This window comes from Helicoverpa armigera, chromosome 9, assembly GCF_030705265.1.
Source record: "Helicoverpa armigera isolate CAAS_96S chromosome 9, ASM3070526v1, whole genome shotgun sequence".
Taxonomy (NCBI): Eukaryota; Metazoa; Arthropoda; class Insecta; order Lepidoptera; family Noctuidae; genus Helicoverpa; species Helicoverpa armigera.
Window position 1 is genome coordinate 7,542,885 of NC_087128.1, and position 18,603 is coordinate 7,561,487.

The window sequence follows — 18,603 nt, forward strand, 5'->3', positions numbered from 1 at the left end:
AAAAATAATTTGTTTTTTCGAAACTACATATTATATCAAAATTATTTGAGTGAATCGATGAATGAATGGGGTAAGTGTAGATAGATATTAATAGTCATAAAAGACGTAAGGAGATCAATTAAGTTTATGAATAATAATAAAACAAACCTATATTTAAACAATTTATATCCCATATCTGTAATGTTGTCAGACATACCCATTTTTCATTGGTTAGGTACCTATATTGCACAGTGTTCCCATAGTAATTAGGTTGAAACACATGTATCTTTGCCTGAGTAAACGGTACTCGTAAGTAGTATTTTTATGATGTCTTTGTGTAATTTTATAGAGTATTTTACCAAGAATAATAGCTTAATCACATTTTCAAACTGAAAAGCTTCAGGGAAAAATCGTTGAGATTACTTGACAAAGTTTTCTTCCGTAAGCTTTTAGCTTCTGTGTTTACAATTTCAACTTACAGCAAGCAAGCCAAAGACAACGGTAGTTTACGAGTGCAACTGTACATTGTGTATCAACACGTGATTCATAACACGACAGATCGTAACGAACGTACGAAGCTTACGTTAACTTTTCACTTGAATAAGTCTACATGGGTTTAGAAATTAAATTTTTTCTTTTCTTTTTTTAAGTGTTTGTATGGTCACAATTGTATGTCAATAAAATGTGTTCATTTACTAGGTATTTATTTTAAATAATATAAGTTAAATTGCAGCTAATTGCCCAGAGAGTTAAGATGACTTTGAAGCTCTATAACTTCTACAAGTTACACAAGTTTCACTTTTCAGAATAATTTCATTTACATACATACATATAAGTACTTAGCTGAAATCATGTTCTTTGTACTAAAGTCCTAAGTAAATATTACTAATTAAATAAATATTGATGATAATAATTGGACTTTAACTGTTTAGATAATTACGCGATTAACTTAATTATGTTAATTGAACATGGTCTACGTGATACTATGTAAAAGGTATATCCCTAACCGATAGTTTGTTTATCTTTAATGTAAACAACATTAAGAGAACAACCTTTATCAATCAGCTGTTATTTATTTAATTATTCACTGTATGTTTTAAATGTTTATTATGTCAAAGGAAGTACATTTGTGAACATTTTACTTAATCCATTAAAACAGTTTTAAAAGCTGTATCACCAATGGGAATCGCCCGTAGTAAGTAGACGCTTCGATGTCGATAACTCGACCCACAGAGTACAAACAAGATTTATAAGACAAATTAACTGTTACTAGTTTGACATAATTACAATTTCTAGTTATGTTAAAACACAGAATAGCGGAAACAATTAATAAACAACTGCTTACTAACCTGTGACCATATCTCCTCTGTCAACATAACCTCTTTTCACAAAAGCGTGCACAATTAACACATGAAATCATGAAAAAAATTGTCGGTTCTATTGATATCACTTTTGTATTGAATATTTTAATATATTGACGTGTTGATGAGGAAGATTTAATATATTTTGGAGCTTTGAATGATGTTTGCAGCGCGTCTATGGTACGCATGCACTCGGGAACACCCCTCTTCACCCCCGCTCCCCCCGCCGCTTCTAAGAACCATCCCGAACTCCCGTTCAGTGTAACGGTGATTCTTATTTTATCCGACAAAGCTCTGCGTTCTCGAACATTTGGCGGGTTAACATTTTGAGAGCCAAATGTTTAGTCATAGATACATTAAGTGTGTGAGTAAGAACTTATGCCGTATTGGATGATTAATATACTTAGGTACAGACCTAGTATTCAGATGTAGAGTGTTTTGTCTGTCTAACGAATTCATTAGTAAAAAGCTCTCTATAATTTGATCACTGTAGAAGTGTAGACCACATAGAATATCCGCTTTTCTTTCAATAATTCATTGGTTTCAATTAAATATGACTGACCCCCATTGTACGTAAGTAACTGAATACATTGTAAAGTGACATTTATGTAAAATAAAATGATTTGACCGAGTGTACCTAATAGGTTTTACTTATCGCACCTCACTTGTTCTTTATGTTTACTTTCATTCATTATCTATGTACATAAATGCTTTTAAGTTGTATTAGGTCATGGTTACTGGCTGACGTCAAAACTTAGAGGTGATTAGGAGAAAGTCAGCGTCAGATAAAAATGGAAGAAGCAATGAAAGTAAAAGTAATTATCCATAGATAACAAAGAATCTGTTGAGAGAGACGTACCTTCTTGTCTACTGAGTGTAAGTAATCTGGTTCGTCATATGATCATCGGAATGTATTCAGGTAAATGTATAATGTATAGGTACTTATGCGATAGTAGAGAGAAACTCTGGTGTTATTATATTATGAGATTTGTTCTTTATAGAAATGGGAATGGTATGCAGAATGGCAACAATGGAATTGATGCCCATTGCCCCGGTCAAAATTTGCAACATTTTATATTAGGTAAAATATACGTAATTACAATAGATTTCCTGCATGCTATTTGATGATAAAGTTTAAGTAGGTGCCATCTGAATCTACTTATAAGCCCTGAGAGACTTAAGCGATAACCGATTCAATTGTGGCAGGAAAAATGGCTGTTTAACTCCGAGCTTTTAGCAAAATTGTTTGTGCTGTACCTTTAATATGCTCCATTAGATAGTAACCAAACATAAAATAATTCTATTCACACCCATTGTTTTAATAATGTATGCCGAATCCGTAGCACAATGTAATAACTCATAAAATATATTTATTTACTGATAGCGTCATAGAGCTATTTGTGTTTAATGAGATTTTATATGGATGACCACCCAGTTCGACCCATTGTGTGACTTAGACATCCTTTTATAAAAAAAGACCGCCAAGAGTCGAAGATGGAAGTATATATTTATAAGGGAACAGCTTCTAGAAGCTTCGAAGAATAAGTATAGGTTGCCTATGCATGCAGTTATAAGTGCACAATAAGGAGGTACGGTAACAATGGAACGGTATAAACTATGTACCTCGAAGAAGAAGAAGAAGAACGAAGAAGACGTTTAGAAGAAAATTACCAATACATTTATTTAAGACTCGAAAATGATAACAATACCCAGAAAAATATTGTACCCAACTTAAACTTTGAATTCAGAAATGTTCAAACAGCTCATGCAAAACGATGATTTATTTAATTAGAGCCTTTTAATGATTTTATAAATTAACACAAACGATTAGTGAATAACGTATCTGTGCACATTGCAATACAAAAACACGTATTATCTGTCAACTAATTGTAATATCAAATAAGAATTTTCACAGTAAGTAAGCATATAAGAGTCGGATTCGACTCCTGTTGACTTTGCATACTAGAAAACATACTATGCAAAGATCTTCTTCAAAACAAATGAAGTGGTTGCTATGCTCATAGACGTAAAATATTCTACAAATAGGCAACCAGAAAAAAAATGCACAAACGATTTTAAGTGAAATGAGTGGTTTTACTTAACTGCCATAGCTACTTACAACAATTTTTGTTTGTTGCTTTTCGTTGCATTCTGGAAAGTTCTGAAGCCCTTGTGAATGTTCGATGAACTTGAATAATGCACTGATACATTTTAATGATTTAGTCATCGGGTATGGGTCTTCCCTGGGGATCAGTGACATAAATGATTATAAATTCAACAACCAAACGAAAATTAAGTGTAGCACGTTAAAAATATACAACATATGTATTTCTGAACCCAACAACTATAGGAATAGATAAGTACGTAGTGGGTATTTTCATGTGGTCATACCAAATACCACAGATAACATTCCTCTTCCAATAGATACGCATTTGACCAGTTTTTATATTATCGTATGCTTGTGCTAAAATTCACGAAGGTTAAGTAACTTGACCAGCATTAACATAGCATTTGTAAGGTAAATAAAAAGGCAAAGAGTAAACTGTTACATCGTCCAAAGTGTAAACAATACTTATTAAATTAGAAAAATACTCGATTGAACAAATATTTGTAATATTGGTTAGTCATCGAGTAAAGAGACGATAATGACCGAAAATAATTTATCATGTCGATTTGCAAATAAATTGGCGCCAATGGCACAGTAATTATGGCGAAACGTACGCTTAAGACTGATAAGGAACAATTTATTATGCCTTTTCAATTAGTTAAATGCATCAAATAACATGTAATAAATGAAATTTATCACACTAGGCACACGTGAAGAGGGCAAGCTTAGCATGTACTAACTTCATCTTCAATCAGATTCATGTCATTAAGAGTCAAGTCGTAATAAAATATCACAAAGCTATACTTAGGTAATACTTTCAATTCTAAGGAGGCTTTTATTGGGGCTGTTGCAACACTGACATCAAATGATCATAATCACTCTTTAAAGCTTCATATTGCACATTAACTAATGTCGACAGCAATAAGCAGATAGGTGAACTCTGACAGATGATTACAAATTGGCACATACATCATAACGAGTCCAAGCTTCACCGCATTGCTTGCGTAACAGTCAAGCAAACAGACTTTATGCAATAGTCTATTAACCCCGCATTTGCGTAGGCCTCGAATAAATAAAGGTATTTATGCCACTCTGGTCCCCACAAATCACCTAAACCATATTAGTATAATTTATTTTCGCTATCAATTAAATATCGGCAGTTCTGTGGTATAAATCATAAGTTATAAGTTAGGTTGTAGAAAAATCAATTAGTAATTTAATAATTTTGGCTTCTATATTTTTTATTTATTTATGAAATGAAGAAGCTATCTGACATATTGAACGTAATGTGTAAGCTGTATACTAAATTTCTAATTGGATCTCAGGTTCTATTATTAATTTTTCTGTATACCTGTATTTCTGTATACCTAATAAATAAAATATGAAAGATCAACTACAGCTAAATTACAATCACAATCACAATAACATGTTGGATTTTTTTCAACAACTCAGGTAAAGAATTTGGTTCACAATTTGTTTTCATGTTAAAGAAAAGCGTTTGCATGGTCATTCGTACAAATAACGATAAACTATGTTTGCTTGTATCAATTGGCAGAACAAGTTAGCGCTAGTGACGTAGAATAAATCCTGTGTCGATTGAAATCAGACAATAGTAAATACACGAGGCAAGGTGATTGGAACTCAATCTATCTATTATATCCGAGACCTGAATGTGTGTAGATTGAGTCACGATTTCGACATTTAACTGCGCTAAGTATCTTTGAATCCATGATTCTTGGTTTAAAAAGACTGCCTGTCTATCAATATCCAAATTTTAAATACAGTAACGTACGTCAAGAAAGGTTATCGTATCCTATTCTAGTATAAGTACTTCCTAGTGCAATTTTGTTGCATTTGTGAATGGAACCTTTCGCATTTGCGCTTTGCATTGACGTGAATTATGAAAAATAGATATGCCTTTGTACTTACAATGTAAGGGTTGATTTTATCTGAGCCATAACTGTATCAGTGAGAACATCGGTTTTCTGTTTCCTTACAAAGGACTGAACGCATGCCGTTTTGTAAATAAATCTAAACAACGGTTCATCATTGTCATTAAAATCGCTTTTTTTATAAGTTAAGTGTATGTGTGTGTGTGTGTGTGTATGTGTGTTAGTTATTATAATTGTGTGAAACCGTGTAAGTATGTATTTATGTTAGAGGTATATATGTATTCAGAATATTTATGAAGGTGTTCGCTTCATTAGATTTAAGTACATAACGCGAAAAACACGTTTTTCGTTCACATGATTATAAAAAAACGAAACAACTTATGTATGCTAAAATTTTCACAAAAACAAGAAGAATACGTTTTTAATAATGCCTGTATTCATATTAACAATCGATTTTTTAGTCCTTACTGACGCAATTACATATTTTATTATGTTCAAAATTATGATTTCTTCGTGAACTAGGAATGAAGGTAGGTGGTAATATGAGATACTCATTTATTTTGAAATATTAAAATATTCTGCATAAATGCTTAATAAATCTTATTTAAAATGGTGAAATACAATAGTTTGTCGCAATATTGAAGATTTATTTGTAGGCAGTTTAGAGGCAAGTTAGAGGTTCGGTTATATAGTAGCCCGACCCTGTAGGCGCTGACGTCAATGGCTTGCCATGATCCACCTTCAAGATAAGCGCGCACGCACGTGAACCGACTAAATTATAAATAAAGAAACAATAATACAATTTACTAACAATTCGAATGATTCAATTCAATGGCCAATCAATTAAGTAAAGGTTGTTGTTAACGGTAGTAGTTTAAATTGCGAACTAGTAACTATTAATCAATGAATTGTATCAGAATTTTAATTTGAAACAAAATTATTTAACAACTGGTACAAATTAGTCATCGTATGACCGAAACTACAAAACAACTACCAACTGAGTTAATGAGATTAGACGGTTGAAATTAACATAAAACAGACATGGTGATAAAATTGAACAATCAACAAACAGTGTGAACAGATCCTTAAGTCGATTCTTAAGAGTCTTGACAAAATGTTACTGCCCTAAAAAATACTGCCGAGGCCATTGCGAGGCGAGCTGAGAGCTCTTAACATGCGCCACGCATGGCATTGGAAGACACAATACGAACAGTGCTGCTACGTGCCTCGTCCAGCAATGAAAAACGTTGTTGTTCTTCGGCAGGGTTACTCAAACTATGCTGTTTGAGTGTTCTAGAACCCACATTCCAGAACACTCTTTTCGGGGTACATGGTCATGACCAAGTCATCTGATTGAGACAAGTATGTACTTAGATACGCGTAAGTGGTATTTGAATTTTTTTTTATAATTTCATTGGACTACATGTTCCACATAGGTAGGTACCTATAGTGGACGATCAAGGAAACCAAACCGACAAAATAAAAGACGGCCTATTAAAATTACTTGCATTGGTAAATTATTAGTGACGTCTTTAACGGCCTACGTAACTTTATTGCTCACTGATACTGGTATTTTTATGGCTTAACTTCTCGCCAAACTGCTTTTGTAACAATCCATAAGCACCTCTCACAGTCCATATATCACGCTTGAGGCCCTTGGCTATTACATAAATTGAGAAACTTCGTGCGTCTTTTCAGTTGCATAATTGTACAAGATTCAAAGCAGCCTGCTTTGTTTGAGTACGTTAGGCTGTAGGGCCTGAGCCTTATTTCTCTTCGGTGGTCCGGTCGTGACGAATACAAAATATCAATACACGAATCGACACAGCTAGGTGTACTATCGCACCATCTTTTCATTCGTACGCTTGTGCACTACAGTATCCGGTGCAGCTGGCTGATTTCCTTCGAAAACAGTAGCCTTAGCAGAAAATTAGTCTCAACGACACTGCTATTTTAAACATCCGAATATGGATCACACTTTTCGGTTTAACGTTGTAAGTTATGAACATTGTGTCTTAACTAATGATGAAACTCAATCAATTTTGATTAACAGAAAGCACAGTTAACTAACTTGCGAACCATCTGATAACTGCCTACGAAAAGTCAGTAACGTAGAACTAACGGTACATGACTGTGACAGATCTACAAACATTAATCTTGTCGCTAGCTCAGGTGGGATACCCTAGCTAAACTGTAGTAGAAGCAGATATAAGCCTTGACCCCGATACATGAGATAAGATGTCACGATCACGCACACATTCGATACGTTTACATAATAGGTAATTCGAGATTCGACTCATGCGACAGGTCAACGTTTTATCTATGAGTACCGCGCCATTAATATAACATTTCTTCGAATTTTTATTGGCTACAATTTTAATTTTAAAACTGACTTTAAAGGGTTCATGACCAGCACACAATTGCTCCGACATTGAGGGATGAACTAAACAATTAATTATTTTTGAAGTTATTCAGTGCAACTGCTTTATTAATTACACATAATACATGCAATTATGACTAATCAAGTTTGTATATGAATAGTCCTACTTATTATACTTAGCTCACATTAGGAATTGCAAATATTGGAACTTTAAATACAATAAACAGAGATTTAAATATAATATCTCCTAGCCTTGAATTTATTTAAATAAGTTTATAAAAATATGATGATAATGTTCCGACGAAATGTGCTTTATCACTATTTATGTATTACCTACATGAGCTTGGACAACACTATCTTGTTTAAGCACTGTAGGCTCAATTAGGCACATTATGATCACGTGAAATGACTGATAGTTGCATAATTAATTTGTACCAGCTATTAATTGAAAAAAGATGATACATATTTATTTATGTTAATTTTGTCCAAAAAAGTCACCTAATTCGTTCGTAAACAGGACTTAAATTTTATAAAGCAAGTTCTAAAATCCGACCGTTCGCTTTACGATGTTTGCAAAACACATCATATTATTAAACCTGTATTTGAAACCTAAATTAGGAACGAAGTATCTCGAAGTTTCTAGGATGTTAACTTATAATCTTCTCTTTGAAAGAGTACTTTTGCATGCCCAAGGTTTGTTTGGCCAATGACTTAGCAAAATTCTGAGACCCACTATAATTAGTTTATCAAAATAAAACAGTAATCGAATTCTTAAATTAGATTTATCTAAGATTTATGTCATGTTTTTACCGAACATCATAAAATCATAATCATAAATTGTATCATATGTACAAAAACTATGTTATTTTCCACCATTGCCATCCGGGTGACATGCACTAAGACTACGCACGAAAAGTTAGAATGGCCTGATTTTACATTACGAACGTAACTGTGCCACGATAATAATCTAGGAACAAATAACAAATGAATGACGTGCCTACCTATAAAACAGATTTATTTATCAGTTCGAATGCAGTTTGATCCGGTTTAAAGTGATATCAAGAACATGGCGCCGCCCTCGGTCAGCCATACAAACAGGTCGCGGCTTCATGAACCTTGTCCACCAGCCAGCCGACATCCTTTATCTCTCCATTACGATTACTGAAGTCTCTAAAAACCCCGACACGATGAAGCTCAAAGTTCAAAGTAACAACGTCACTATTATAGATGTAGCAGTTAAACTGCGATCCATCGTAAACGGTAATTATAGCAGCAATTATTAAACGATTTTAAACGTTCGATTTTTTGTATTGATGGTTCAAGTCTTATGTGGACCATTCGCTTGTGAACTGAACTCAAAAATGTGTTTCCAGCATACCAACAATTTGTTGCTACAAAATATATCGTTCAACTTCTTAATTTTCTCTTTCTATTTCAGTGTTAACAAAAGTTTTTTCAAGTCTGTCAGCATTTTCATGAAATAAGAATATGAAAATTTCCTCGAATCGAGATAAAAGTATATAAAATATTGCTCACTCCAAAATTGTTTCATACTATACAAATATGACATGTTATATGGTCAGGAAGCAACCAATTTATCCTAAATTTCAGTTTAAACTAACCAAAGTCATTTATGAAATGAGCTCATGAGAAGGTTAAAAGGCCGGACCAATATTTTGTACCCTGAATATTAGGCTACACCCACTTAGAGCATTCACTCCTGTGCTCACAAGTGTTAAACATTTACGGATCTTACATCAATGGGCTGTTCCTAGTTAGCACTTCCGAAATTTTCCACAACTAACAATAAAATATCACTAAAAATATCAAACCAATTATCATTAATTCACTATTCTATTTTTATTTCAAATACCTACGTCAGTTGAAGCCGGTGACATTATATTTGTCAGGTCGTGACAAATTCACAATACACCGCCATGACAATGCCGCTTACCTATATTTGTAGATCATTAGGACCTTTCAAAATGGACCTATAAATAACATTGACTTCGGTGCTAATATTTGAAATAGAAATTTGCTATTAAGCAGGTAAATCCTACTGAGACAGTTATTTTCCGTAACCACTTATACTTAATTTATATAGTTAAACAGATTAAGTTACTATGTGAAAACAGTGCATGTTATTATGTCGTGATAATCACTGTTGTTTATAAATGTCATCTTATTGTATGTTTAACATAATCGTGTCGCAAATTAATTGGACCAGTGTCAAAATCATTCTTCCTTAATTGTTCGTTTTGTTACCGATAACCTTTTAATTGCCGATAAAGGTAAAAACAATTATTGTGTTGGAGTGTAAACAACAGTAACACATTAATTAACTTTGAAAGTTGATTCATCTGAACTTAAAAAGAAACAAGTGTTGTGAATTTAGGATGCACTTCACGTATTTTATTTGGTTGAAATACTTTAACATGAATTATTTGTATCTGTGGTTAATTTAAATGCTAATATAATTTGTTTGTTTATTTATTATGTCTTGATGATAAGACTACCGAATTAATAGATACAAACTTTGTTATGTACGCATGTAAGGAGAGGAGGGAGTTTCAGAGCTCTGGACATGAGTTTTGTAGGTTACTTTTTCATTCGACCATGTATGGGAAGCAATTCCCTAGTTAAGCACCAATTTTCGAATATCGAATAAGATATTCACAAAATGACAAGTTTTTCAGCTGAAAATATTCTCAGAAATATACCCAGTAGGCAATCAGTATCTGGTATAATTTTCCGGTAATTCCCAAAATATTTACTAAAGTAGAGTGACGCATTATTTTAAAAAGGAAACTACTAAAACCCAATACGCAGCCCTAATTATAATAGGTACTTTAACTGTAAAGAGTGATAAAATATTACTTTTCCAAAGCACGACATTGTTACCTGACCGATCTGTCGCATATCAACAAGAGACTTCGCACCCCTTATCGCAGTAAAAAAATAGTATCTTAGTTTGAACTTTATTAAACTTTTTGGTTCCTGTATGATGTAAATCGAATAAAAAATGTCATAATGCGCGGGCGCCGGCTGCGCGTGCATCGTAGTAGAAGGGTTATCTGACAGCCGGCTCTTTCCACTTGGCGCTATCGCCACAACTAGACCGACCAAAAGGGCCTTATACACACACGGATTAATCCAGCTTTTTATTAGATCTACTTTCTGCCAGCGGTTTCACCCGCGTCCCTTGGGAACTACCGGTGCACTACTGAGATAAAATAAAAGAGCTAAGCATTTCAACAGTGAACTAATTTTTCAAATTGGTTCAGTTCTTTCGGGTACAAAGAAAAAGCTCTTTATTAGGTCACTTACTACTAAAGAGCCACTAAACTTACTAAAGCCAAAGCTCTGGTTGAATAGTCACCTTTTCCGAAGAAAAACGTTTTCAAGTAAGTCAGGAATTCCGTAAAAAACTGTAGGAAGATTCGAACTGACAAAAACAATTGAATAAAAAATACAAAGAGCGCAGTTACAATGATTTGCTCACTCAATGCTGTTGATTGACTGACGCAGCCGGATGTCAGCGTACAAATTAGCGTTTCCGCCGGATTTTATGATTATGAATATTTAGTAACAAATCATCAATTTCCTCTTGAATTCTTTGATCTATTATAATATCATACAAAATTATTAGATGAATATCTTGATTTTTGTTTCCCACGTTGATGGCCACGAATGCAATAAAACTACTGTCATAACACATCGATAAAATGTGATTTGAAAAGAAGACTTGACGAAATGTGTCACGTATAAAACCTGTCCAAACTGCTTTAGGAGGTAGACACATCCAAATTAAGTATTTTTGACGGAATTTTCTTAGATAGTGCATGTCAAGCATGTTACAAATGTACTTCCCCTTAACAATATGTATATTTTTTATTTATTTTTCTTACAAAGTAGAAAGTCTCTATAAAATTGCACTACAGTTCAAAATGTTAATTGTATGCAATCAGCAGAAAAATGTCATGTTATCATCGCACATGATACATCAGGGGCTGTTCACGTGGCCTGCCATGTCGGCGGGTGTCGCTACCGTGACTCGTCTGGTCGTTTAACTCAGATAATCATAGCGTGGAGATACTACAGGTATGCATTACAGAGCATGGATACAGTATACCGTTAACTGCACATGTGCCACTAGGTTGTGAGTAGGCCTCGTGTAGATTTTGAGCGTGACGAATGTTACGCTGGTGGGAATGAGAGCGCGACTTAAAACGACCAGTAGATTAGGAACGTAAGTTATGGTAGGATGCACCCTTTCCACGATTATGTAAAGGCTGAGTAAAAATAATACCTAATTGTGATTTCGAATCCATAGGTATGTACTTATGACCAAACTAAAGCCTGATTTATGTTACAAAATTCACAAGTCAAATATCACAAGATAAAGCAACGACCTGTAGGTGTCAAATAATTATAGTTCCAAACTTCATAAAATCAAGTTATCATGACCCGACCTGGCTACATTTGACCTGCTAAATATAGCATGCAGTTAATATAACAGTCTGATAAACTGGAGCTAATTACCTGTGGCACTGACGTAGAGACCACACCGGGGCACGTGACACTGACGTGACAGCTAACGATCCGTACAAAATAATAGCAGCGATGATAGGTATCAACAGTTGTCGCCATTAATCTCTGTCAATCAGATCGTTAAGAATAACTAAGTGGTATAATCCTTGGAAACGCTGTAAATGCGCTTTCGTGGTTCGACCGCTCTGCACGGAGGCGAACGAATTTGACATAAATTGATTCCGAGTAAACCCAACGGTTTATCCGTTTTAGGACTCTTACTTTAGTACATAAAACTAAGGTTAAGGAAAAGCTTATACTTTATAAACTTTTGCAGTTTGCTCAGATTGCATGTGGAACAGTACAGAAATGTTAGTTGTAACGACATTCCACCCAACTTGAAGCAAACAAAAATGTAAAAATATTCCATGCTCCAGTAAAAGATTAGAGTTTGGGGAGTCGTGTCATTTAGAGGAACATTCCGCGTGATTACGGTGTCAGACGCGTTCCTAGACAGGCCGCGACCCTTTATCTGCGCGCGCGCTTAATGCGTCCGCGCCGTCTCGCGGCCGTGACACGCTTCATTAAACACAACTTTTTGTACACATCATTTCTAATTATCAATAACATTACAACATAATAACACATGAAACAAACAGTGTGTCAAGACAAGAGTGTTTACCAATTATGACGCACGTATCCTATCCTTTTGCGTAAATATATGAATATAATTATGTAATGCAGCTGTTGCTTTAAAAATAAGCAAAATACAATACTCTCACGTAAGGTATTTTTACCATTTTAATTCGTTACGTCTGCATTATTTAGTATGACTCATTTACAAACAAGTGACAAATACGAATTCGGAAAACTGGAAAACAATAGTTTGTTTAACTTTGCGATGTTTAAATAACTAAAATTAAAGTGTTGAATGGCTAGTTAACATAATTTAATCGAAATTCTTTTCATTCAAGTGCTGACAATACTTACACATTGACGCACGCGCCGATGTCCTTACAAGTGTCTAACTGAGCTAGAGCGTGAAGCTAATGAAATATTAGCTATAGAGTATAGACTGTATGTTTTAAGTACTTTCTATCTCTACATGTATTCAGTGTGAGTAGTTTGAATAATCAATGAAATTATTATTCTTCTCAATAATTTAGTTTAAATATTCTCTGACGTTTATTTAATTTCACCAGCTGAACATGAACACAACATATTCTTGATGCCTATCGAAATACTTTAAAGGAGAAGTTTCTCTAGTACAAGACATAATCCTAAAAATACGTACCCATGGTCAAATACCAAATAAATCAATTAATTAGCTCAATGAATTAATTAATAAAGAAGCGATAAGCAATGCATATCTTACAATCAGGAAATCAAGTCATCCATCATGAGGCATTGACGTACCTGCTCACTTGACCCAATGTGACGTAATTGTTCCAAAAATATGGTCATCATAATTATGCCGGTTCCTTACTTCATTAGATAATAATCAATGTTGTATGACGTTCACGTTCGTCTATTTATAATTTTATGTTTAATGGCATTGCAGGCTAATGTTAATCTGCAAAAGGTTATCATTAATTCAGTTTAAACTTGATCTAGGCTTTCATTCCTTTTTAAGTTAATGAAATTGTTAGTTAATTTGATTAACAAATAAACATTTAATGATTTTAGTAAATATCTTAATTAAATTGACACGGTGACTAGTGTGCGTATTATATGTGCCAAAGTTATAAATAATGTATTCCCTGCCTTAACTTTTTAGATCTGTATTTCATTTTTAATTATATAAAATAAGTAACAGAATCTTCTATTCTGTTATTTTGGTTGACAAGACTTTTCATTTAAAACAGGCTTTCATCAAACAGGCTTATAAAAAATCCCCTCACGTCCATAAACTATATTATTTTAATTTTCTTAGTGTGTTCTTAAATACTTAATAGACATTCCCAATCTAGTTAAAGTTGCATGTTGCTTATTATTTTTATAATCACAAAACCAGTTTTCATCTTCATAGGTTTCTAGACATAGATATTTATGTACTACGTTTCTAGACAAGACAATAATAGCATAAAATATTTTCGAAACGAGGCAATAAGTTGCCAGCTTCACTAAGGTGGCGTCTTCTTTTTCCAAGTATTATATTATCAATTAAAATCTCATTAGTTCGTAGGTACTAATTTCAGACTTTTCAAGTTCGGGGTTCCTCGACGATGTTTTTATTCACCGTCAATAGTCATTAGTGTATGTCTATTCAAAATCAGTTTACTGAAATAAGGTTTTTCACGCTCCTAAGAAATGTCACGTAAGGCACTAAGCGCATGTTTCACAGGACCATTAATCTTAAGGAGTAGAACTGGAAGCTTTCGCAGACCGGAACTCTTTAAAAAAATATATTGTTAACAAGAGCTCCGTTTTTATTCATTTTTTAAATGTAGACGTAAAATTATAAAATCAGACAAATTAGATTAACCGTACCCCACGCTGTGATGTTCAAAGTCAATTAATTCATTACGTCTGTAGGTCAGGTATATGTGACCAAAAAATATAGGTATGTGTTCATAACAGATAACATGGTAACCTGGGTGATTCATTAAATATGCATGATTGCTATAATGCACCGACTACTGTCTAGGTTCCGCATTCATTTTCAGCAAATCTTTGATAATTTTAAAAAAATGCATAGATATAGCAGATTAGTATAATTTACCTTATTATTTATTGGACCTCTGCATGTCCTGACAATGTCCTTACTGTTAAGTTATTGATATTAAAAATAACAACAAAGTTAAAATTTACATACTTAAATAGGCTAGACATCCATCTCGAGTTTCAATGTTAGTCATTAACATAGCTATTAGGATTACGATTTTATGTCCGTTTTAGTAATCTGGATTTTAAATGCTAACTAAACTTTGATCTTATCTCCGAAATGTGCATAACATGCAGGTCGTCTGATCGTATCACAGCCTTACCTAATGCCTAAGATGCTATCAGCGAAAAAAAAATTGGAATATTTTGCTTCCTGACTTGAAATATCTACAGCTAGGTAGGTAGGCTAGCTCTATCTAACGACTAGACTCACAAAAGCAGGTTCTCTATTTTTGGAACTGGGTGTAACTAGAAACACGTTAAGCTTTTCATTTAAAACGAGACATTCTCGAATTCCTTTCAAGTTTATACACGTGATCTTAAAAATCTTTACCGTCTATTTTTACAATAGAAGCCACCTACATTGCATATAATTTATTTCGACTAGACCTAACAATACTACGCTACATTTTGCGACTAAAATGAATAATTACTAATGCGTGTCGATAAAATTTTATTATGTATGCGAGGTATCCGATTGACGTCAACGGCCTCCGCGCAGGAGGGGGACGCGGCGGTTGGTAGCTGCGCAGGCGTCGTTTATGCTGACAATCCATGAACGGACATTTACCTCTTAATGTGGAGCATACTTCGAGACTATTCAACATAAATACAATTTAATAGTCCATGGTTAATTCATAGTTTTGATAAGTCTTAGGGAGACGAAAAATTTGTTGTCAAATTCCCTGTAGTAAGCAATGCAAAATTTATGTAAAGCTCCTGTGGAAACCAGATAAACAATCTATTATGCATTGTGCTCTATCATTGTGAAAATTGAAAATTATCAAAGTCAAAATCTATTACCCACTAGTAGGTATCAAATCTACATAGTTGTAATTATTTTTAATCATAAAATAATAAAATCACATTATACTACAGTTGCTGCAAAATTAAAACTTGGTATGGTACTATCGGGCGGGTATATCGGCGCGTGGCGCGCTAGTACCGTGGCGCTAGGGACCGGGGATCTTCAGGATATTTCAATGAAAACATCAAATAGAACTTTAACTTTGTGTTTATTCACTGATGCCAGAGAAGTGACAACCTCATATAAAAAACTATTCTATTTACATCTAATCTATTTACATAGTTGTCCAGCCGGTAGTAATATACAATGAATAAAACCTTAACACTAAAGAGTAAGTATCTAACTACTCTACAGTACCCATCGAGATATACCTCGGCTTAAAACCACGAAAAAACGAAAATGTCTACACGTGTATCAACATCGAGTGTTAATATCTTAAATAATACCTACAGACCATAAATGCATAATTTGATTTATTGAAAACTACAATAAAACTCAACATCCAAAGACTGCGTGATTTGTGCCGACAGACGCTATCTCAGTCAAATCGATGAAACCACTAGAAAACGCTTAGATACTGCTCATAACAATTAAACTGTCATTAATAAATCCCATTCCCACAGATTTCAGCATTTGGTAAATAAATAGAATTGTTATGAGAACTGAACCGTGGCTGATGCTCAATGAGTGATTATGGCACAAAACAATCGACAATGTTGATTTACAAAGAAAACAAACGCTTTTGTTTGAGAGTGCACGACAGTGGGAAAAATAGTATTGGGCCAACTTACGTGGATCAAGGTGAGAACAGAATGCATTCAACGGAAGGTGAACGAAAAATAAACAAACATAAACCGTTTACTTGCGATCGACGGTCATTATTTATTACGTAAAGCATTTTATTTCAATAAAATTCCTAATATGGAGTTTAATGTCTCCTAAAATTCGAACAAGTGCAACTATTATTTGGCAAAAATAAGTCACTATATGTACATATACTAGCTGTTGCCCGCAACTTCGTCTGCGTGGGCAATATAGAATCGTCAAAATACTACTTATCCCGTAGGTGCATTCTTTCACGTGACAGTATAATTAGGATTAGCACTTAGCAGTCGCATAGATTCAATGATCAAGGTTGTGTTGTGGATGTGACCATTTATCTAAACAAAAGAAGTAAAGCTTGTGACGTTGTGAATATCTCTGGATCTAGTCAGCCAATTTGGAAAATTATTACGTATAGTGCGTAAGTAATTTTCACAGGAAACAGCTATTATAATCTATGTCTATATGCTTTGAGTCTGACAAAGCTGTCATTTGTACATTTTCTGCAGCTGCTGTGACTAATCAGAAGCCAGAAAGTCTGTCAGTCTTACCATGGATAATGTCTTGTAATGTGACTGGATTGAAGAGATCAGATAGGTAGTCGCTCCAAGCAAAATATTGGTACTCGAACAGACTCGGCGACTGGAAGCCAACACCAACATAGTTGGGGAATAGCTGGATGGATGATGAAATGAGTCATCATCATCAGCAGGCGCATAGGGTAGGATAGTTTCACTTACTCACTATGGTAAGGCTGACCCCACATTAGGCGTGCGCGATCCTCGGGCGTGTGAGTAGCGCGGGCGTCGCGAGCGCGCTGCGTGAACATCGCGTTTTGCTGCCCTGCGGCATGTGTGAAGAGTGCAAGCGACGCGCTCGAGGCGAGCACGCGGCGCTCGAGTTGCGTTCTTACCCCTTCGCCCGCTATCCCCGCCGCCCGCTAAACGCCTTAGCAGTTAGGCCGCTGCCTCGAACTTTGCGGGCAGCGGGGCGGCAGCGGCGGCGGCGCGGGCGGTCACCGTTTTGAATGGAGCTCACCGCTTGTTGCCCGCTCCCCGCGCCGCTGTATTCGAGGACGGTCCATTTGATTATACGCGTAAGATCCTGCCGCTCCCGCGCCGCCGCCGCTGCCGCCCCGCTGCCCGCAAAATTCGAGGCAGCGGCCTTAAACGTCAAGGAGAGCGGCGCGTGCGCGCCGCGAGAGCGCTACAAATGCCGCAGGGAGCAAAACGCGACGCTCACGCACGCAACGCGCTCGCGACGCACGCGCGGCGCCCGCGCTACTCACACGCCCGAGGATCGCGCACGCCTAATGTGGTGGCCTAAGCCGGGACTCCACCGAAATGTTTGCATTAGTTCACGAATAGGCAAAATGTACGTATCTGAGAGAGTCCACTTCATGTGTTCGTACTTGAAACCTGCAGTTTTGCCAAGATTTTCAAAATGTACGCTCGCAATTTGTCATTTCTTGGCGGAGCCAGCAAATCAAAAGAAACATAAGTGTTGTATACTGTGCGTCACTACCGCACACTGGGAAAATTTCGCTCTTGCGGAGGACGTTTATATACCATATTTTGTGTCACACGTAAACAGGACGACAGTAAGTATCCACCGAAACACTTTCAAAGATCTGATGAACGAACAAATCAGACCTGACTTGGTCACCTGGGGCCAATCAGAGCTCTATGAAGCGATAATACGCTTTGGCTCCTACTGTTATTGTGGTTTCTGAAAATTTATTCACCTCATTCAACGATGAATGTAATTCTGATGGTACTATTAAGAACACTTGCTTAGCGCAGAAGCTGACGTTGGCAGGTCGACTCTTTTGACTTCTCGAA

At 35.4% G+C, this 18,603-nt stretch overlaps 1 protein-coding gene across 3 annotated transcripts in view; it reads right to left on the reverse strand.

The window, feature by feature from the left end:
• The window catches only part of LOC110369917 (inositol-trisphosphate 3-kinase homolog), a 97,815-nt gene that overhangs the window by 39,373 nt on the left and 39,839 nt on the right, over positions 1-18,603 (reverse strand). The window contains exon 1 of one of the 3 annotated variants that reach the window (XM_049839390.2): positions 1,329-1,486. The exons of the other annotated variants lie outside the window; for them this stretch is intronic. Within the exon in view, the coding sequence (XP_049695347.1) occupies positions 1,329-1,355 (27 nt within the window). The 5' untranslated portion in view covers positions 1,356-1,486. Of the gene's footprint in view, positions 1-1,328; positions 1,487-18,603 lie in introns of those variants that run through there. 3 annotated transcript variants of the gene reach the window in all.